At 46.0% G+C, this 23,301-nt stretch overlaps 1 protein-coding gene across 1 annotated transcript; it reads right to left on the minus strand.

The window, feature by feature from the left end:
- Positions 1-1,161: 1,161 nt before the first annotated feature.
- Positions 1,162-22,908, minus strand: gas2l1 (growth arrest-specific 2 like 1). The gene is made up of 5 exons (XM_083643912.1): positions 22,203-22,908; positions 10,477-10,584; positions 6,564-6,660; positions 5,275-5,578; positions 1,162-3,431 (listed from the first exon to the last, which is right to left on the minus strand). Exons 1-5 carry the CDS (start codon positions 22,902-22,904, stop codon positions 1,346-1,348), a joined length of 3,297 nt encoding a protein of 1,098 aa, XP_083500038.1. The 5' UTR covers positions 22,905-22,908; the 3' UTR covers positions 1,162-1,345.
- Positions 22,909-23,301: the final 393 nt, after the last annotated feature.

Below are 23,301 nucleotides of genomic sequence, written 5' to 3' on the forward strand. Positions count from 1 at the left end.
ATGCTCCCCCACATTTTCCCATATTCACACAATATCCATTATCTATTTCCAGGAAACTGGTAATGATGGCAATAGATCTCACTGATGTTGGGGGAAAAAATTCAAAAACCTGCAAAAACATTTTAAGGCAAAGGGAATTGTCAAGGCATTTCCAACACCAATATTGCATAGCTAAGGCCGCATAGAACTTAATACAGTGAACATGTACATTATACTGTATATTCAATTCCTGTTATATACACAATACCCACGTCTATCTGTGAGTATACATATACATATGCACATGTATTTACACATTCATCCTCCTAAGCATTTGATTTCTGAACATACTGTATACTGTACATTTAGTACTGAATTCCAGGGTACTACAGTATTGTTGGAGGAAGAACTCAACATTTCTGTTTCAGTGACGATGACAAATATAATTTTCACTGCTCCTCATAGTCTTATCCTTATTCCACATCACAGAAGAAATATAATTAAAATTGTATTTTACTGCATTCAAAAATAATATTAAAACCTATAACACAAGCACTTACAAACAAACCTCTTCTATCTGATCTACATTGATTGGTTGTGAGAAGGTGACATCATACAGTAACAACAGTAGACACTTTTATGGAGATTGTTAGTGTACACATTTAGAATATGTAGTGTGTGTATTAAGTCAGAAAGATGATGGGGATACCCATATCTCTATGTTACATTTTAGCCTATTGTATAGTGTAGTATATTGAGTAAAGCTTGCCAGAAATCAAGACCACGAATGATGAATGACAATGAACGATATTACAGTCATCCTACCAGTATTTTGACTATCAAGGCAAGCAGTAATGCTGTGGCAAACCACAAGAGGGAGCCAATCCATCTGATTTGTTTCTAGTGTTCCACTGCTTAGGGTTACACCTTCAAGTCCCTGGCACTTTACCATGCCCTTCAGCGGGGCACATGACAGCACATATGCTCTCTCTCTTTCTCTCTCTCTCTCTCTCTCTCTCTCTCTCTCTCTCTCTCTCTCTCTGCAGTTGCAGCAACCATGAGATTTTTCACATGTTTATTGCAAAAGACACCCTATGATTGGCAAAAGCATCTCCATGCATTCATAAAAAGTAAAGTAAAACTAATATTACAGACCATTCCTTTGGTAATAAATAATTTGGCTTGAGTGCAAAAACAAATCATGGGAACCCCCCTGCAGATATGAAGGGGCAAAACTAAGTTGAAAAAAGAAGGTGTGTGACATGCAATAAAAACAGTCTATAGCCCGGTCTCCAGTCTTTTTTACACAGTAGTCAGCGTTCATATGACAACAGATCCCCCTTGTGTCATACCCATCAGCTTTGTGCTACATCCAGGCTTCACTGTCCAGGCTGCCTGATTGTCCAGGGTATGAGCATTCTTTATTGCCCATGGCTGGTGGCTGAGGGTGGATCAGATCTGCGAAGGCCTGGTGCAGGCCGTTGCGTGAGGCTGGGTGGCCGTTAGAGTGGGAGCTCTGAGGGGAGAGCGGGGGTGTGTGGCAGGGGGAGCGGTTGTCGTGTGCCTGCAGATCTCTGTAGCTGACTGGGGTGGGGATACGTGAGGGGCTGTTGTCCGGCCTGTTGTCAGTGCGAGGCCTGATCCTGGATCTCAGCTTGAGCTTATAGATAGAGGATACTCTATCGGTCTTCTTCTGCCCTTTCGTTGACCGGAGCACTTTTTCATTCGTGTCGCCGTTGGCCAAGGGCGAAGATGGTGGGGGCGAATCAGAACAAGATTCGCTCAGACTGAAGCACATGGAAGAGTTTTCACTAGAGGAGTCCTGGAAGGAGCAGTCCTCAGAGGGGGGCAGGGCCACAGGTGAGGGACAGGCCTCTGGGGGAGGAAGGTCATCATTGACGTCACCATCCTCCAGGTCATAGGGTAGGTTTGGTTGGTGATCCTCCAGAGGAACATCTCCCTCAGGCCCTGAGCCCCAGCCAAGCTTACCCTGCTGGCCCACCAGCACCTCTGTAGGAGGGCAGCCTCCATGGTCTCCATTCATATTCCTGCAATTGGAAGCAGGTTGTGAGGGGACCTGATTTATCAATCTGGCTGACTCTGTGTCTCTAAGGTCAGGCAGGGTAGAGAGAGGTTCCCTCTCCTCAATGGAGCTAGAAATAGCTGGGAGCTTCTTGAGACCCCCTCCACACTCTCCCCAGCGCTCAGGCTCTCCATACCCACAGTTGGGTTGTCCTCCTGAGCTGTGGCCATACAGTAAATTCAAGGGGTCCTCCAGTGAGAAGTGACGGGAATTAGTTCTCTTGGATTCCCTGAGGTCAGGCAGAGTTCCTATCTTTGCCCCTACGTTCAGGGAGGAGCTGGACGAGTTGGAGGATGAATAGGCAGAGTCAGTGACATTAAAATCAGTGGTGGGTGGCACTGTGTGTGCACCAACCCCCTGCTTAGAGGGTGCAGAGATGGCCACCTGCAGGGTAGCGCCCTCTGGGGGTCTACTAGGCCCTGCTCTGCCCTGCTGCGTGTTGGCCAGGAATTCAGCCTCGAAACTGCGATAGAGGTCTTCCTCCTTTTGGGGGTCCAGTGTTGGCAGCATCCGGAAGCCAAAGCCTAGTCCTTCCTCTGGCTCTTGGCGCTCCAACCCAGAGCAACTCCTATGATGGGCTCGCCCAGCAGATCGAGGACCGTGCGAGGTCCGAGGGGAGCGGGTACCATGGGGGTGAGAGTTGCGGGGGGAGGAGTGTGGAGAACGTCGGCCTCCTGAAGTGACCGGTGGCAATAGCCTGCCTTTCCCTACAGAGGGGGAGCGAGGAGCAGGAGGCCTGGGAGTGACTATTGTCTTCTTACCGGGGCTGCTGCAGTTGCTCTGGACCCCTTTAATAGGTGAGTTGGAGCATGAGGATGACTGCCTCCTGCTGAAACCACCACCTACTCTGGGGGAGGATGGGGGCAGTTGTTTGGGCCGAAGGTCCTCCCGTCTGTCTGAGGGTGGGGGCTGGGGGTCTCTGTAGCAGGTAGTGGGCCCAGGGCTGGCATCGTTAGAGCGAGTACGGCTGGTCAACTTTCCCTGGCTGTGGGAGCGGGGAGGCTGGAGCCTCCTGGGGCCTTCGTTTCCAATGGAGCGCCCCCTCTCTGTATGGGAGGTCCGGGTCCCGTCACACGGTGCTTGCGGGGGGTTAGGTTTGAGTATGGGAGCGAGCGCAGGACGTTCCCGAGAGTGGCTGCGCGCACGGGGCAGCGGGGGACGCAGGGATGGGATCTGATTTCCAGCTCCAGGCCTCTCGATCACATGCTTCCCTTCCTTACGGTTGACCAGTAGGACTACCTCGTCACCAGAGCGACGTGAGGTGTTCGCCAGAGAGAACCGCCCCCCTCCCCCTCCCTTAGAGGAGGCTGTAGATGAGTCACTGTCTCCAGATAGACGCCTTGCCAGTGGCATCATTGTCTCTTTATTCCTGCAACGGAGGGAGGAGAAAAAGACTGTTACTTGTGTATGTTTAAAATAAATTAAATAATAACTAATATTTTAATGTATGTAGAACGTGATGCATTTCTTTTAATTGTGTGTATTGGGACCATGCTTCATGGTGATTCTGCACTTTAAATAAAAATTGATTGATTGATTGATTGATTGATTGATTGATTGATTGATTGATTGATTGATTGATTGATTGATTGATTGATTGATGCATAAGTGTTTTGTGCTAGTATCGGTTGGTTGCTTGGCTATGTCTTGGAAGTGTGATAAAGGGGAAGAACCTGTTCACATGTCCCGTGAAGCAGTAGGTTTTACAGCACCATATGGCCTCTGACTCATTCAACTCTCACGGCAGGAGCAGATTTACAGTAAATATCATCTGCCTTTAGTCCATGAGGTGACCTCTAAAGTGTGACGTTCAGGATTTGTGAATACCTCCCAGCCTGCCACTACTGTGCACAGACAGTCTGAGTAATCTACTGTGCACAGACAGTCTGAGTAATCTACTGTGCACAGACAGTAATCTAAGGCTTGGTGCTGCTTGGAACAGTGGACAGTGACAGCCACGGAGATTACAGGGAAGATGACAACAAGTGGGGTCAGGATTATAGTCCTGTAGATATTCTAACCCCACACACACACATAGCGCTGCCCTTCCCAAACACCACACGGTCACGCACGAGTGGGGCCCTCAGGTCTACCAGTATAATCAACTCAGGCCATGAGCATCAGTTGTTTTAGCAAATCTAGACATGGCAAGTAATAGAAATACTATGATACCCAATACAAAGATACATAAAAGCAAAGAAATATTTAATTAGCAATGTATTACATTGAACTGTAAAGTCATCCTCAGAAATCAAATGTGTTTACATTCAGATCATTTGTTTCCATGGAGCCCACCTGTTGACCTACTTCCCTAGTTAGGAGAGCTGTGTGAACAGTTGTCTAGGGATAGTTGTCAGATTAGGCTTTATCTAGTCTGGCGCATTTGACGGGGCTGCCCCACCCACACAGGGTTATGCCCCACCCACACAGGGTTATGCCCCACCCACACAGGGTTAATTTGAAAGAGCTGTTGACGTCTGGCCTGAGCCGAGGTTCAATGCGGCAAATGAGCCACACTTTGGCTAGAAGCCAAAGTAAACCAGGCCCGCGCCTGTTAATTGTGTGAAACAATGGCGCCTCCAGACTGACGTACAGGGAAGGTATGTGACCAACTCAACTTTCTGCCGACCTCATGAGGAGTGCTGGCAGTTCTAATTCTCTTTATATCCCATAAAAAGAGCTATGTTGGCCTTAACATGCCAATAGCTGATTCATATGCCACATCAGAAGCATATCAGTGAAACAAATGAAATGTTTTCTCCCATCGCCGCCACACTGACTCAGTTCATCAGCTGTGTGCTAAAACAAGGGAAACAGACGCTTTAGCAACAGAATCCCAGCCAAGTTCAGCCAGTCATTAGTGTAATTAAGTGAACCAAAGCAGAGGAGGAGGAGAGGAGAGAGGGCAGAGAGGAAGGTAGAGGTGGACCACTAGGGGGTGCAAGAGAACGGCTGTGTGGGATAGACTTCATCAGGGCAATGTCACCTGAGATTAGAGAAAACTGCTCTGGTCTAATCTGTGGCTCCCTGTCCTCTGTATTTTGTGTGTGTGTGTGTGCATTTGTTTGTGTTTGTGACGTGTGTAAGCATTGAAAACAGAACGCCGCCCACTTGTGAGAGATTAATTTCTTCATGTTTCTTCAGTGTGTGTGTGTGTCATGATGACACACACACACACTGATCCGCACACTTGCACAGACGTACACACTCACCTGAGAGGATGAAAGTGGCGTGGCTCTGAGCGGTCTCGTGGTGGCCGTGGGAGCAGAGGTCGTCCGGCGCTGCTGTCCGGCTCGGTGTGGACAGAAGCCTGCTGAGGGCGGCCGGGCCGTGTGGACCCAGGGGGGCCACATGGCGCAGAGGGAGGCTCCAGGTTGCGTCTGTCAGGAACTTTGTAGGGTGCGATGCCTTCATTGCGCCAGTGTGGACCTGGGCTGGTGGAGCGGGAGGAGTGCGCACTCGAGGACTTGCTGTGGCCACCCTGGCCACTGGCCTTAGCCTGGTGGTAACGGTGGGCTGGGGAGAAACATGGCAACATTTATGGTTAGGGGCAAACATATACTGTACCAAAGATAGACAGACCGTGTGTGAAAAACCCTGCAGCATCACAGAGGATAACAGTCATCAAGCGAGCTCCAGAAATAAATCACAGCTGACAACCATAATACCATATACATATCAGTAAGCTCTTAGATAGTGACAGTGGATACTAGCATGCTGTTGCTTGGGTTGCTACTTCCCTGAGGGAGGGAGAAGCTGGCAATCAGAAAAATGCTGATGCTCCTGTCATTTAGGGAGAACAGTTATAGAACACAGAAGGAGCAGTCGTATCAAGAGACGATCAGAATGTTGCTCATCATGGCCTCTGTGGGTTAGAAACGCAACACCAAATATGACTCCAGCTCGTGTCAGCTGTCCAATGCAGACAGGAGGCCCCTGACATCACCACTTTAGCAGCACTGTGTACCCACAGATAAGGAAGGACTATCACACCCAGTGCCTTTACAGCCCATTGGAAGTGTCATCGTGCTGCCTCTTAACATGGGAGTAAACATTAACCCTGCTATCGCTTATGGTTATGGTTATGGTTATGACAGGTATACAGTCCAGTTTAGGAGGACTAAATAGTCTTTATGGTGGGTTAGGGTTAGTATTTGCACACTGGGACATTGACATGATCTTCAATCAGATAGTTTGGGGAAAGGTGGGACAATATCTATCTCCATTTCAAAAGTGCATACTTTCCCCAGACCTATATACGCTGATAGTTCATAATATGTGAAATGAGTGGCGCACAATTGCATAAAATTGTATAGTCATGTGTCTAGCGGGGCAGATTTTCCATACATTTCCCAACATCGTGTGCTCCTAGCCTGAAGCATTGTACATCAGATGTGAATCAGCTGCTCGAAATCGTAAATGCATTATGAATTAGGAGATGCATCACCAAGACGTATAGCAACAATGAAGTTGTTTTGCAGGGAACAGGAAGTGACCTCACCAAACGCAGCGCAGCGACACGGGTCATGCTTGTCCAAATAATGTTCTAATGTGTCCCAGCCGCCCCCGACACGCACCATCACATGAGTGCGAAGAACCTGAAGGGGGAAAGAGACAAACGAGGCATCAACAGACAAAGACAACAACACGCTGATGGCTAAACATTTTAATAAACTGCGATACCACACAGACTGCAGATCAAGTCAATGGATATGCAAATCCTACAAGTGTGGCAGCTTGCTGAGCGGTTGGCCTGCCCTCACTGTTACATAACAGTGCCATTAGCTGCACCCCTGCCTGTGTCCCTGCCTGTCCTTCCCCCCGCACCCCCTCTTCTTACCACGTCACCCCCCAGCTGCTGCCATTATGAGCACTGCTCATTGCCATGCCAACTCACAATTAAAGGGGAGAATAACAAAGGGCCGCAGCACCCTGAAAGACACTCTCTCTGTCTCCATGCCTCTCAGCTGGCTCCCCCATGTTCTCTGTCTCCATGCCTCTCAGCTGGCTCCCCCATGTTCTCTGTCTCCCTGCCTCTCAGCTGGCTCCCCCATGTTTTCAGAGGATGAATTAGCATGGCAACAACAACTTGTGCCTCCGCTCTGTTCCTCTCCTCGGCTTAGTTTGTCCCCGTTATCAGGGAGAGGAGCAGAGAGGAGAAGGAGGCCTGGCTACTGGCTACCAATAACAGAAGAGGTCGGTGGACCGGACACTATAATGCGACGTCATACTCTCTGTCGGAGCTAATTGTTTATTTTGAATATGTCATTGTCCAAATTGGTGTATTATCTGGATAACAATGGTGGCAGTAGAGAGCACCTACACTACAGGTATTTAGTGGGACAGGGGTGTGGGGCGGATATGCAGCCAGGAAGGGCATATGTTTTTTTTACCTAGCAAGAGAGAGACTGTTTGTATGTTTGCTCTTGAACATTTGGAAATAAATCCTTTTTGCTTTATACTCAAGACCCTGGACCGGACATTGGAATCATTTTTCTTGCTTGAGTTATCTACTACTGCTTTGACTGGCTCATCAGTGGGTTTTTGAACTTTATTGGACAAAATAGCCACTACACCCTCTACTCTTTGAGGCACACACAACACATCCGTACGAGGAGCCTCTCTCGCTACAGGCTGAAGCAGGACATTGTGCCTGAGGTGACAGTGTGGTGGATGCCTCCCCTGCCCTGGGTTGTGTCTGCCAGCCACATGTTTCAAAATGCTGCACGGTGTCTCTGAGGGCAGGCAAGGCAAAGCCATGAAGGATGCATGTGTGTGTGTGTGGGCTGGCACAGGGCTTATCTGCAGTCAGTCACACGTGCTACGGCCTCTCACGTCTCATCCCCAGGTCCCAGAGCCATGATGGAGAGAGAGGCCACAGACACAGCTGAGCTGATCACAGGGAGCTATCGCACGTGCTGCACTGCCGCATCAAAGTCTCATTGCACCTTCTATCCATTAAAGTCTCTGCCAAAATGCCAAGTCTCTTCACCCTCTGCTGTGCTCCTCTACCATATCAAGTCTGTCAAAACAGCTAATCTCCTTAACTCTATCAGACCTGAGAATATAAACTGTCTACTCTCCTTTGCTCTGGCCTTGTGTCAGTAACAGGTTTACTGTTAGTGTGACGGGACATGATGACCATCATGCAGTAGCTGTGACGGGTCTGATAAGGCCGAGGAGGTTCTTGGGGAGCAGCGCTGCTCCAGATCAGATCGATGTTCGGCTGCCTGATGTGGCAAACCACCGAAGGGGTATCGTATCACAGCCTTCCACCCAATCCCTGTTTCTATGGCAACGGCGAACAGAGACGTCTTGTCATCACAGTGGGGGCAGACTAGGGCTGCACCATATGAGAAATAAATTTTGATTTTTGCCTTTCATTTTCACTGAGATTTTTTTTGGGGGGGGTCTGTCTGTACCTAACAACATGTTCCCTTACGTCTGGAGAATATGATGCGTAGGCCGGGGCATCTCTGTAGCACCATAATGCTTAATTTAATGGTATGTTGTGACACATTTTACCTTTATCAAAAAATGTGCAGCTCCTGGGATTGGGATATTGCACTTGGCCATATTGTGATTTCAATAATATTTAGATTAATTGTATAGCCCTAAGGTGGACTGAACCAATTTCTCTGTAAATTGTGCTTGTAAGATCAAGCTCATGGCCCATTTTAGCCGCTGTGGCCCGCAACTCAAGGCATCCCTTCCTCGCACCGGACGACCTCCCCTGGGACGAGGATGCCATCACCACTCCCCTTCTGTTCATGCAGCCCTTTCCCCCACTGCCTCTCTCCTCTCCTCTCCTCTCCTCTCCTCTCCTCTCCTCTCCTCTCCTCTCCTCTCCTCTCCTCTCCTCTCCTCTCCTCTCCTCTCCTCTCCTCTCCTCTCCTCTCCTCTCCTCTCCTCTCCTCTCCTCCGCCTCCCTCAGCCCAGGCACATCTTGGCAGGGCTTTGGCAGCTGAATAGGGGGCTTGTATGGCTTTCAAGGTGGCCGCTAGCTTCCTCCCCTCAGATAAATAAGGGGAGCGTGTTGGCTGCTCTTGTAGCTGCTGGGCCATACGCATAATCACTGTCATCCTCACTAAGGAGGAAGGAGAGGGCGGAGACCGTATGGAGGGGGCTAATGTGACAAGCCAAAGGCTCTCCAACACACACACGCGCACACACACGCACACGCACACACACACAGGCACGCACACACAACTGCACCACCGCCACGTTTAACATGGCTGTTCCTCACCAATTAAACATGCGCACATTACACTCAATCTCACTGCTAATCACACTACGTTCAGTGCATAGCACAAATATAATTTTTTTATGAGTAAATACATAGTTTATTTCTTCTGACATAAAAAAGCAGTTCTGTCTCAGGTTTTGCAGTCAGGGGTGTGGCCAACATTTCAACATGCAGCAATGCATGTACCACATCTCTTTGTCTGGACCATCGTCTGGACGGAGCGGTGCCTCCTAAAGTGTGGAAATATTGACCTTATCGATGGTGAGACACACCTCTCCTGTAAATGCAGACGATTTGGACTGGTGTCCTGTGAGTCCATTAATCTAGCTGGGGTACATGAAGGGTAAGTGAAACCCAATCGATCCCCGGTAGCACCGGCCTGCCTGCCCAGTCCTGGGAGGCCAGATAGGGGTCCAGTGGCAACCCTCAGGACTGAAACTGAGACAAAGAGTCTAGTAGAAGCAGGCTGCAGCCAAGATAAGGACCCGCACAGGAAGTGACCCAAAGCTCTATTTGTGTATCACTGGGAGATGGCAGGGAACCAAAAGCCCAAGTAGGGTGCTGGGTGTGGGCCAGACGAAACGAGCTTGTAAACACCAACAGGACAGAGAGAGAGAGAAATCACTACACTCTTATGCTGTTCAGTTCACCAGGCTTTGATGCAACCAAGCAGCTGGATGATCTGTCTGTTGTTGCTGCAGGACCTTCTTGTCATTCTTCTGGTATCAACATGTGATGCTATATGCCAACAACACTGCATGCATGCTTCCTTTGGCACCATGCAATCTATGCAGGCTTCACAGTTGTGTGTACTATATGGCACAAATTAATAGCACAAGCATATGCAGATGAACTAGTAGTTTGAGTTTTAGCTTATTAGTAGTTTGGTGGATCAGAATTTATTTATTTTTCAGTGTGAAGTAGTCGTTTGGTATGCTAAATTTCCCCCAGCACTACCTGCACTACCTGCAAATAAGTACTGTATTTGAAATTTTAAAGCAGAAGAGCAGCTTGTGCAAAACATCTTGATTTTAAAGTTTTTTTTTTTTATTGTTTTGCATTCCAATACATGCATCTAGTGAGCTATAGCTATTATCTATTATCTATGAACACAGCTCATTTGTTTTGATGTGATGGTTTGTTGTGTTTCATGGCGAGGAGGACATACCCTTATGAAGATCAGCGCACTGGAATCTCCCACTTTGTACTTCCCCTCCGACACCTTGGTCATTGGAAACTGCGCTGGACAGGAACACTGGCCGAGAATCTCACGCACCTGAAACAAAACAGGATGGTTTAACAGAACAGAAGAACATGACCCGGCATCTGAGAGGAGCAAGAGGAAGCTACGGTTAGCCACGCTGCGATCCCTTCCTGTTCCTCACTTCAATTCCCTCATATGACGCCATGTTTACTCATACATCTGTAGCCGTGACCAAACCTCCTCTGGATCTGTGTCAGCAACACAACAATGACTCCATTTTATAGAGTGAGAAATGAGTAGTCTTGGCTGTCTGTGTGCATTAGGGCGTGTGTGCGTGTGTGTGTGTGTGTGTGTGCGCGTGCGTGCGTGTGTGTGTGTGTGTGTGTGTGTGTGTGTATGTGTGCGCGTGCGTGCGTGTGTGTGTGTGTGTGTGTGTCATCTTCCTGCCAATTTTTCTCTCCAAGCACCTACTGGGCGATACATGTAGAGTGCCCCACCTCTCTCTCTCTCTCCCTTCCCACACAAAAAGCATTGCCTCATCTCCCAAGAGCACTTTGGTAACATGTCATTAAAGCCCCATTATGTCGTTTGGCTATTTGGAGAAACTGCGCCCCCCACAGTTACAGATGCTAACGTTAATAAATGCAACACTTCTCTGTTTGTACGTTCAGATATCAACCTTATTTTACTGCTTCTGCTTGTACTCTCTACTTTGCTTACTTCTCTGCAGTGTTTATAACTGATTCACTGGGGGAAAATAGCTCAAAATATCCCCAAATGCTCTTGTCTCGGCTTATTTTAATGAGAGAAGTGGCTAATCATGGAGCTAATAAATCTAGCAAGCAAAACAAGTTTCACTTCCTATACATACATACTTCACAATAAAAGTGTCCCCGTTATTTTTGTCAGCGGAAAACTTTTAATTTTTTCAAGGAGCTGTGCAGGAAATCATTACACTGTAAAAAAATAAAAATAAAATAATATTAATAATAATAATAATAAATACATTAACACATTTTAATCACCCTTGCTGGTGGACAGCTCCTTGAAAAAGGTAACACTGAACATGCAACATTTTTCAGATGCTGTGTTAGAATAGTGACTGTGGAAAATAAAAAGTGTGAAAAGTTTTGGGATTTTCAAGTGGGCCCTGAGTGTGAAAAGCTTGTGAAGCGCTGCTCTAGGCCTTTACATGACAGTGTTTTGGAGGCGATAGTAATGTATAAGATGAGGGGGAGAGAGTTCAGAAAGCAGACTGGCGGTGATGTCAGCAGGCCTGTGGTGCCAGATGGGTTTTGCATTGAGAGAGTCAGAGCTGGTGCCCTTGCTGTGGTGAGGTTGGGGCTGCTTATTAGGCACTGGAGTCAGACAGAACTGCAGGGTGGAGCCAGAGCCGCCGCCTGCGTTGCGTAGGCCTCCGGCTCGCGCAGGATTGGACAACTTTGATGTTTTTCTTGGCGACTCTCTCAGACAAAGGCGTGTGCACACTTGTCGACCGAGAGCCCGGGAGCAGCAAGAGGAGAAAAGACAAGCGACACTAGTGGACAGAGAGGAGAGCACAGGAGGAGAAGAACTGCGTATACATGCCTGTAGGAAAACATGTGCACATGTGCGGCACTGCAACGACAGCCATTACATTGGGCAGGAACGTGTTTCTGTCATAGCTACGTCATCAAATGACATGTCAGAGGGAACTGTCAGGTTTTCAACTCCTACCCTGTGGAAAGGATAGGGTTGGCCTGTGGTGTGTTTATGTGGGGGTTGGACAGCCTGGCCTCCAACACATAGATGATGGCGTATTTAGAAGATTAAGGAGTACCTGGTTATTATTTTCTTGAAATAGCAGCCTTCATTATGTCCCACGCTAATTAAAGAGTGGGTGGAATCAGTGCTAAGTCTCAACATCTCACCTGCATCTTTGTTCTCCCTCTCACCTGCTTCTATCCACCTTTCTTTCCTGCTCTCCCTCACCTGCCTTTTCATCTATCAGCCTTCATTCTGTTCAGCCTGTGTATTTACAGTAACATACTGTACATCACACCTGATCTATACTGTTCAGCCTGTGTATTTACAGTAACATACTAGCACACCAGACCTATTCACCTTATGTAGCCCCACCCACTTGACCCATTGTGTCACAACTTCCTGTTCAAGACACTGGCTGTTTTACCTGCTCAAACTAGTCTGACTCACCTGATCAAACCTAGGTTGACTCACATATGAGTCAGACTAGGTTTATGAGTCACAAACGCAATTGTGTAAGCACAATCAGAAGCTCTGATTGTGTTTACACTTCCTGTTAGTCTCTCAAGCCAGACTCTGTCTCTTCTACATAAGGTGGATACTATTCAGCCTGTGTATAACCGTAACATACTGTCACACCAGACCTATACTGTTGTTCAGCCTGTGTATTTACAGTAACATACTGTCACACCAGACCTATACTGTTCAGTCTGTGTATTTACAGTAACATACTGTCACACCAGACCTATACTGTTCAGCCTGTGTATTTACAGTAACATACTGTCACACCAGACCTATACTGTTCAGCCTGTGTATTTACAGTAACATACTGTCACACCTGATCTATACTGTTCAGTCTGTGTATTTACAGTAACATACTGTACATCACACCTGATCTATACTATTCAGCCTGTGTATGTACAGTAACATACTGTCACACCAGACCTATACTGTTCACTGCCGGTGTATTTACAGTAACATACTGTCACACCAGACCTATACTGTTCAGCCTGTGTATTTACAGTAACATACATCACACCAGACCTATACTGTTCAGCCTGTGTATTTACAGTAACATACTAGCACACCAGACCTATACTGTTCAGCCTGTGTATTTACAGTAACATACTATCATCTGTGTATTTACAGTAACATACTATCACACCTGATCTATACTGTTCAGCCTGTGTATTTACAGTAACATACTAGCACACCAGACCTATACTGTCACACCAGACCTATACTGTTCAGCCTGTGTATTTACAGTAACATACTGTCACACCTGATCTATACTGTTCACTCCCGGTGTATTTACAGTAACATACTGTACATCACACCTGATCTATACTGTTCAGCCTGTGTATTTACAGTAACATACTGTCACACCAGACCGATACTGTTCAGCCTGTGTATAACAGTAACATACTGTCACACCAGACATATACTGTTCAGCCTGTGTATTTACAGTAACATACTGTCACAGCAGACATATACTGTTCAGCCTGTGTATTTACAGTAACATACTGTACATCACACCAGACATATACTGTTCAGCCTGTGTATTTACAGTAACATACTGTACATCACACCAGACGTATACTGTTCAGCCTGTGTATTTAGAGTAACATACTGTCACACCAGACCTATACTGTTCAGCCTGTGTATTTACAGTAACATACTGTCACACCAGACATATACTGTTCAGCCTGTGTATTTACAGTAACATACTGTACATCACACCAGACATATACTGTTCAGCCTGTGTATTTACAGTAACATACTGTACATCACACCAGACATATACTGTTCAGCCTGTGTATTTACAGTAACATACTGTACATCACACCAGACATATACTGTTCAGCCTGTGTATTTAGAGTAACATACTGTCACACCAGACATATACTGTTCAGCCTGTGTATTTAGAGTAACATACTGTCACACCACCAGACCTATACTGGTCTTTGCTTTCTTTGTTTTGCTGACATTTCCACCTCTGCTTGCTCACCCTTCTCTCTCACTCTCCATCAGTCTCTGCTCCCTCAGTCTTTCTTTCTGTCAGTAAAAAAGCCCTCTTTGGAAAACCCCCAGCTAGTGAGTTAATGGAAAAATCACCATGGCAACAGACACACATAGCCTACTGTAGCCGTACCCTTCCCTTTTTAACGGTACAGTTTGCTTTCTATTTTCATTTTTACTTTAGCAAAGCCTTTCAGTCCTCTCTCCTTAAACAGCTCCCCCAGAGGCTTCCAGCTGAGGCCATGGGTTTTCTACCAGAAGGAAGGCAAACACTGCTATTGTGTACGCTTTGTCTTGTGATATACTGAGCAGGATACAAAGCCGAACCGTGAAGTGCCTTTATGATAAGCTCATCAATGTCATCATGTCAGCTCGGGAGTATTTACTTTGTAGAACCTTTGAAATGGGAAGTGTGCGTTTCCCACGTCTTCACTGAATCACCCAAGGACACACACACACACACACACACACACACACACACACACACACACACACACACACACACACACACACACACACACACACACACACACACACACACACACACACACACACACACACACACACACACACACACACACACACACACACACACACACACACACACACACACACAGACAGAAATACACACATCAGCACACATAGCAGCCAAAGCCAGAATTGGAACAGTGGAACGGGAGGAGAAAGGCAAGGTCACGCAGGAAACATGCGGAAGTGGAACTGGAACGCCGCAAAAAAATAAAGGATGAATTATGGATGCGTGCTGGTGGTCACATGGGAGATGTTTTCACCAAGAGCTGCAGATGTTTGAGAGGGAGACAGAGAGAGAGACTACAACAACAACTGCAACTCGACAATCTGCAGCACGCCCCTATCTACTCTATCTACTTCATGATCGGAATGCACGGACGTGTTTGCAGCAACTGCATTGAAATGCACGCAATCGCCTCTGTCATTTATGTTAATGAGACTACTGTGGAATGCCCTTTGACCTCCCTTTGCTGGGTCTGTCTTCAAGCAGATTACATTTACAGAACATATACAGTAGATAGACATGTATATAGTATGTTTGCTCTCTGATAGCTCAGAGACCACATGGTATTTGTTCAGTGCGAGCCAACAGAGCTAGAGGATCATCATAATCTCTCCATTCCTTTCCTTCCTGACCTGAAGCATCTGAAGGGCCATTCATGGAAGAGATAAGGCCAAACGGAGCTTTGTCCAAACCCTGGGGATGCTCAGAGGAAATGGGAGTGGGAGTGGGAAAGATGGTTAGGTTCTATTCCCAATTAGTTACTGATTTGCAATGTGGAACATTATTCCTGGGTGGTATACTGCCTCTTAACAGTATGAACACACACAAAGGAATGCACATGTGTTCTCAATACTTTTCTATGCCTTTTTATTTTATTTTTTATTTTTACAAACATTCAAATTTTGATTTAATTTTCGACCACAGCATGAAGAGTAAATAATCAGTATGAATTGAATGGTCTATATATCATATTTTATATTATTTTACATAACATATAATTTGTATTTAAAGGCAATTTGTATCAAACACTGTTGTGCTGGGGGAAAATCAGAACAGTATTATTATATTTTGAGGACCAGGACCAGCGCTCTGGTTTAGGGGTTCAATCTTCACCTTTTTCAGCCTGTGACTCAAATGTAATCCATTTGCTGAAGGACTTAGTTAGGTCCATTTGAACATATTTCGATTGTCATCATGTGAGAACCCATCTAAGGCCTTAACCCATGGTTTGCTGTATTGCATTCTTCAAATATAGTTGTCTTGGCCAGCTGTAAGCTGCCCATTTTATGATTGTTATGGAGAAGACAAGTTAACCATTGCCAAACTTCAACAATAAAAACTGATCAGTGCAACAATTCACTCCACAGGAATTCACATAAACACATATTAGGCGTTTCCAGAATTGAACTTCTGCTCCTGAGAGACAATTGTAGGGATTGTATGACATAAATAGTTTCAAGTCTGAGGAAAAATGAGAAAACGAAAAAAGTTTGTACGGTAACTATGGTAACCACATACTTCCAAGGTGAAATATATGAAATGGTAGAACAAGCCTGAGGGTCTCTAGTCATGACTGGAATCTTCACAAGACAAAACATCCTTAGCATCAGATAAGCGCAGAGATTCTTTGAAACCCGGCCACAGGGGGCGCCTGCTTGGCAGGGAGGGGTATTTTTGGAAGTTGAGGTTATTCCTCCACCACACAGACAGACATAAGGATCTCTCGAGCCTGTGTGGACAAATACTGAAAACAACAGATATCAGAGCCTGTTCTCCTATCAGACCACTGACCTGGCAGCCTGCACAGAAGACTCCTCTGTGGATAACTCTATCACAGAAAAACACACAGCAGACACTGCTCAAATTAATCCCTTCAGTGATTTGAGGTTTGCAGGAATGTGATCAAAATGAATGAATGAATTCTAATGATGTTGGGTTTATGGAGAACAGTAAGTGCTGTTGGGTTTGTATCCCGAGGGGACGAATTGAGTGATAAATGCAAATATAAAGCATTTAGAATCAGGCATGCTGGACCAACAGGCTAGACCAGTAGAGACTAGTATGAAAAATAGAATTGAACTCTCCGCTTGAATAAACACCTTGGGAGAGAGATGGTGTATGTGGGACGTTAACGCCAGTAACCTTCTATTGGGAGAGAGGATTTAGGAAATAATGGCTATACTTTTGCATTGAAATTAAATGAAGAATATAATATTTTTTTCATAAAATGCCTTTATGTCCTTGGATGTGCAACCTTTACAAAAGCAATGTGCTGCAGCTTGTAGAGGTTGCACAGTATTTTTACCGTGGTGAAATGGGTTTGTACTTGCTCCAGGCCAGGTTCCATCTAGAGTTCAAGGAAACCGCTCCCTGAAAATCGATGCCTATCTTCTGGCCACATGAGAAACAGCCTGCTCGGGGCGACGGGGAGCATACAGAAAACCCATGGAAATCAAATACTCTAATGAGAATAATGCCATTGATATTTGTCTCCTTCAGTCAAATAGTAATGCAATCACTCACTGCAGGAAGTTAAATCACAGGGCAGACAGAGTCTACCTAATTTGCCAGTTTGTTTTGATGAGGCTCCAACGCACTCAGCACTCTCCTCCCTCAGCTGTCACGGGGACAAGGTTACATCAGTTGATGGACTCTCCTCTCATCCTGACAGTCTACACCTGAGACCAGTCTGGACGGTCTGCAGGCAGGTGCAGAAAACACTCACAGACACAACATTCAAAGCCTATTATGATAAACACACAGTTGAGTGATAATCATGCACATGCTGGTTGTACGGTAGATATCACCACACGCTGCAATAAAGAAATAAAGCGGGCAATATGCAAAGTATGGAGTCAGCTCTTTCCACATGAATGCTGCTGCGTGGAAAAGAGTGAGGAGTGAGTTCAGTGCTGTACTGGCACTATACAAAGCCTACTGGGCAAAAAAACATAACATTAAATGATGGAACCCTTAGAATCTAGCATGCACTATATTTTACCTCTATATTATAAACACTTTGAGGGGGCGTGTAAGACACAAGAAGCATATATACTGAAGTGACTGAAGGATGTCATGCTCTCTCAACAGAGTGCATGAGTCTGACCTAAAGTAAGCCATGATGACCTACTTTTCCCTTTCTCTCTCTCTCTCTCTCTCTCACACACTCACACATACTGTAGCTCGCTCACAGTCCTCTCTCAGAGTCAAATCCATTCTAGTCGGGTTTAGCAGACTGCACAGTAAAGGCACTCTAGGCATGCTATCTGTTGTCCCGTCTCCCTTTTTTCCCTGAATACATGAATTGAACCATAAGGCTAATGGAGAAGAGGGTCCATTATAGGCACATGTTTCACATTCTCTCTCTCCTCCTCCGCTGGTGTCTGAAACTGTTGGCGTCTCCATCCAAAGCCATCAGTCTCTCTTCGTGTGGAACGACTGCCTTTGATTACATTACTGTCAATAGTGACAGTCTATCACAGTCTACTCCCCCCCCCACTCTTCCATGCCGCCACACATCACACATATTGCTCTGCTCTTTGCTTTATCATCACTCGGGGGAAAGAGATGGGGGATGGGACACATATGAACTAAACACAGGCTGAATGTTCGAGCCTGGGGTGAGAAGAGACTTGAACCAGTTTATGGGTGAATAGGAAGAAAGAAAGATGGCTGATGAAAGAAGCCTATAATGGTGCACTCTCAGGCTATAATGCTCTATGGTCTGCCCTGATTGTCTTTGGGTTTGCATGTTGGAAAACTCAGTGTATAGCTGTCTATGCATGCAGCAAGCATGTGGACAATGTGGGTGTGCATTAAGGGAATCAGTACGTGTAATTGTAATTATGATAGGGGTGTATGACAGTATGGGAGGCTATGGGTTTGGACAAAGATAACTATCCCCAGGGCCTAATTGCTCTCCATGTTCACTGATGAGAGAACAACATCAATTGCAAGACCTAGAAAATATACAAAAGGTTATTGTTTAGGTGGCTGGCCTCGTTCCATTGCCTTTGGCTACTGGCATTGTATAGGAAAATATGGAATCAGTCTGATATCACTGTAATAATCTGTAGGTAGGTAGCGATGAAATGTCTGATAAAATCCCCTAATGCAAAGGATAAACAACACTATGTGGGGATATGAATGAACGCGAGCCAGCTGCTGTGTCAGTAGCGCTCCTATATGAAAATGCCTCTCCAAGAGTAGGGAAATGGAACAACAGTCAGATTTACATTAGCAATGAGTCAAACTGAGACACGGAGGACGTAGTGACACCAGTCACTTCCTCAACTTAGAGTGGAAAAGCCAAACGTCTGGGAAATGAGTAAGAACACAGTGGCAGCAGGACATGTGGAGATGCAAGGTTGCTTATTTACCTAAGAGCTTATGGTAACCAGGAAAGCAAACAGAGGAACTGAATGTCTCTTGTGACTCGATGCACTTCAGCTTTTCTTAAGCTAAAACACCTACTGTACACCTGTTAGGTAAGCTACCTGCAAGAGCAGGTGGAGGAGCAACTGTTATTGAATCCTATTTCTCATTATGTTGGTAAACTGTGATCTGATGATGACTTATTTCTATTCTGAAAACATTATTAGCATAACTTAACAAGTATGAGGACAAAGAGTAAATAGTCATTTCTGGTGATAACCTAGACATTTACTGTGAACAGCCAGAAAAAGGAACAATGTTTAGCATAAGGGTGATAGTTTTGACTGTATTTTCTTGTTCTGAGACTGAAAACTCGGTCAGTGACTGAGCCAGAAATCTACATCACGCCATGCTGCCAAAACTAAAAAGCTCTGCCGGAAACACTGAGTAGTCCAGAATTCAACACCATTATTGATTCTGAAGGTGTTTTTCAACCTACAGAAGATGCACTTAGTCTGGAACATAACATACTTGGTGGCCACACGTGAAACTGAACTGTACAGCCCACATGTTCTACTAAAACTTTGACTGCATAATCAGAGAAGTCAGATCAACAATCACAGTTTTATAGAGACAATCTGATGACTGAATTGGAGCCAAAGGATCGCATAGCAGAGGCAGATGCTTGTGATCAAACAGAAATGCTCTGTGACACAGCATTTCTGTTTGATCACAAGCATCTGAATCTGTTGTTATGCACATCTCTCTGGGAGTGAGAGGTATGGTAATTAATTGATAATAATACAGCCTTCAAATAATGTCTTCAATATTGACATTTTATCAATGATGTTGTGGGATGTGAATAGGGAGAGAGGTCCTGAATAGGTTGTTAAATTATGTAATTCAAAAACACTTAGCTTAAAAGCTAACTCAAAGTAAAACTGTCTCTGTCTAAACTCTAAACCGAACACCGATATATTTTTTCTGGCTTAATGCTTTTCTCTCTCTCAGCGAAGTCATCCCATCCTGACACGCAAACCCATCCTGGGTGATGGCGTGTGCAGCAGACACACAGCCTGGTCTCACAGCTGTGGAGCCATGACAATATCACTACTGTAAGTAAGCCCTTTCACTGTCTTCCTCTCCCTCCCTTTCAGACACTCGTGGCGGCCAGCAATGACGTTTACAGTAATTATGAGACACTCATCTCTTGCAAGGCTACTACATTAGATAGAAATACAGAGGGATACACACAAGTATAGTGCAGACTATTGACTAAGGTCATGAAGGATTCAGTCCTCCTAATGCCATGCAGCAAGAAACTGATTCAGCGTCCAATTTGGCTCATCAAAATATATAAAATACTGTGTTTGCTGGTCCACACTCCACAGCTCAGGAGATTTGGTGCCAGACTAAATCACTAGAAAGGATGTGTTAGTATTGAAGCATACAGTAGCACAGTAACACTGTTTTGGTATTGTGGCCTCTATTCTTAGTACCTTACTGGTCTCTTCATCATGTTGCTGAGTGCTGACGCAGGCTTTTTCTGTGTGGGGCTGCACGGAGGCGGAGCAGGCCATTTATTCAGGTAAAGAGGGAAGAGTGGAAGATATTTTATTCAAGGAGACCGGTGACTGTTGAGAGTGCCACTTCTTAAATGGCTCGAAGCCAGTAGCTGTCAATTGTCTGTGTGTCTGTGTGTTTGGGCGGGGGGCAGTCGAGGCGACAGAAGAGAGACAGGGATACACGTCACAGTTTTCCAGTGAGCTTTTGTCCTGAAATGTCTCTGTATGGAAGTTCATCACTCAGCCTGGATAATCCTCAGAGCTCACAGTCATATGAGTGAGTATTTGGAGTCAGACAGCCTGGGCACATGCAGCGCACCTCCTCCTCCTATTTCTGTCTGCAGAGGTCACAGTCAGTAATGGCTCTGCTCCACTGCCTGACCAGCATGAGTGTGACTGTCTACATCCCCCCCTTGTCTATCCCTCACATCTCTAGTGTGAAAGACCCACATTGTTCTCACTCTTCTCATCGACACTCACATATTAACTCTTCCCCACTCTTAACGCAAAGCACGTGCTCTGCTGTTCTAGTATTGCTCTAACGATATCTCTTTCATCCTTACACACTTATGGCTGCCAGGCCATGGCAGGGCTCTGCCGGTGTAACAGGACGGTTGACAGAGGTTGATGGTTCAAATTCTACAGCATAGGAAATGATTTAGAACCAAACGGCCAAAAGAGACTTGTTCTCCTTGTTGTGTTAGTAGCATTTGAGTGGTGTTGCTACTGGAGTTACTGCACAGATGAGGATCATTTTTTGGAAGCATGCACTATGTTGTATTAAATGTTATTGATGGACTATTTTGCCACAGGTGTGACAAAGACATCTTGTGAGATCTGAAAGAAACATTTGCATTTGTTCGTCTCTTGTAGGGGCCAAACTGACATTCGCTGGCTGAGTCTGCCTGTGACTTTTCAGAGGTAGAGTGTGAGAGAATGTGAGGAATTGGGTGTCAAACACACACTGACCCTACAGGTGAAGAATTTAACTGAACTCACTCAGCCACACACACATGCATGCACATACATGCACCCTCCAGTCTGTATTAGGCCCTGCCTTCTTCATAACATTGACATGTTTTCAGAGAGGGTCCTTGACTTTTGACACAGCTCTGTCTTCTTTCAACTGTGTTGTATTGTTCAGCATCAGATCTCTTAAAGCTCTATTAAAGCAGACTCATTCATAAGAAGCATGGAATTCAAACAATGTAGCCTATTTTGGAACTGTATGATGGGCGATGAGGGTAAAAATTTGCCTATGTAGAAATTGAGCTGCATGCAGGAACATTAGGCTACATGTCAATTTGCATCAAACATACCTTGATGGTAAAGTTTTAGGGTCTGATTTGCATTCCAGTGGCCCACTAAAGTTTATGCATGCAGATATTCACTGCTCTAATATGATGGTGCTAAAATATAGTGGGCTGTTTTTGTCTGTTCATAGTACAACTCACCAACTCATCCAAATTTCGCATGTCACATAAAACTCTTTTCTGCTGCCAGATGAATGGGTCTGGATCAGGTTCATCCTCCACACTTTCACTGATCTCCTTCCGACTGAAACACCTGCTGGGCGGGCTCTGCTCTCCTGGCTCCCCCGGCTCCACCGTGTCCCGCAGGTTCTCTTGGTCCCGGATCTCCTCCTCGATCTCCTCCTCCAGTTGGATCAACATGGGGGCCAACATGCCAAACTTGGCCCCACGGCGCGCCACCTCAAGGAGGCAGAGAACCAAGTTCTTCTCGTTGCATCTTTCCACCAAGTCGTTGGTCTCAAACATCAGAACGTCCTTGATCCACAGCTCCTGTCTACACCAGCCGATGAAAATGGACACATTGTCCCGTGCCAAAAACGACCCGGGGACAACGTTGCGAAACTGAAAGACAACATCTTTGCATGGCACCTTCATGGACTGTGCAGCCTCCGGGTATTCCCGCTGGAAGTCCAGCGCAGCGCGGTTCACATTGTTGGCGTGCCGACACAGAGCGCAGCCAGTCTCCAGCCCGTCAATAAAGGTGTCCGCAGTAATATCTAGGTCATACAGGGTGTTCAGCCACTCGGCCAGATCCTCCTTCATGGCATACAGGTATTCTTCACTGGATTTAAAGGGCCGGATACTCTTGGAGGCGGCAGACTGGATGTTGCTCTGATCAGCCATATTGTCGGATTATGTATCGATAGTCTATTTAATAATTCCAGATTGTCTCATTGCACAACTGCCCTCCAATGCACCATCCGCAAAACACAGCGAAATAACCGTGTTGACGCACCCATGTCAACAATTGGATGGTGTACCTCAATGCAGCTCCTGGAAGCCAGGCGTTGTATCGTCAGAGGCACATATCGGGATGCGGGGCGGCCGTGGCGCATGGATGCGTTTTCCGGATATCTCTGCGAAACCCGTTTCCTTTAATGAGCGCATCGCCGCCGGCTCCCGGAGGGAAGGGGTCGGAACGGTCCGGGACGCTGATACACACACATGCCTAGGCCAATTATTCCATCTGGTCGCCGGTGGATCCTCCTCGCACCCACAAAAACCCACGTGCCACCGTGTG

Source organism: Poromitra crassiceps (genome assembly GCF_964638095.1).
Source record: "Poromitra crassiceps genome assembly, chromosome: 10".
Taxonomy (NCBI): domain Eukaryota; kingdom Metazoa; phylum Chordata; class Actinopteri; order Beryciformes; family Melamphaidae; genus Poromitra; species Poromitra crassiceps.

Excerpts from the sequence above, each read along its gene's own strand:
- gas2l1 (XM_083643912.1), bottom strand. The coding sequence starts at position 22,904 with ATGGCTGATCAGAGCAACATCCAGTCTGCCGCCTCCAAGAGTATCCGG. Across the intron at positions 6,661-10,476 it reads GTGCGCTGATCTTCATAAGG|GTTCTTCGCACTCATGTGAT; the intron begins GTATGTCCTCCT and ends TTCCCCCTTCAG. Across the intron at positions 5,579-6,563 it reads GTGTCGCTGCGCTGCGTTTG|CCCACCGTTACCACCAGGCT; the intron begins GTGAGGTCACTT and ends GTTTCTCCCCAG.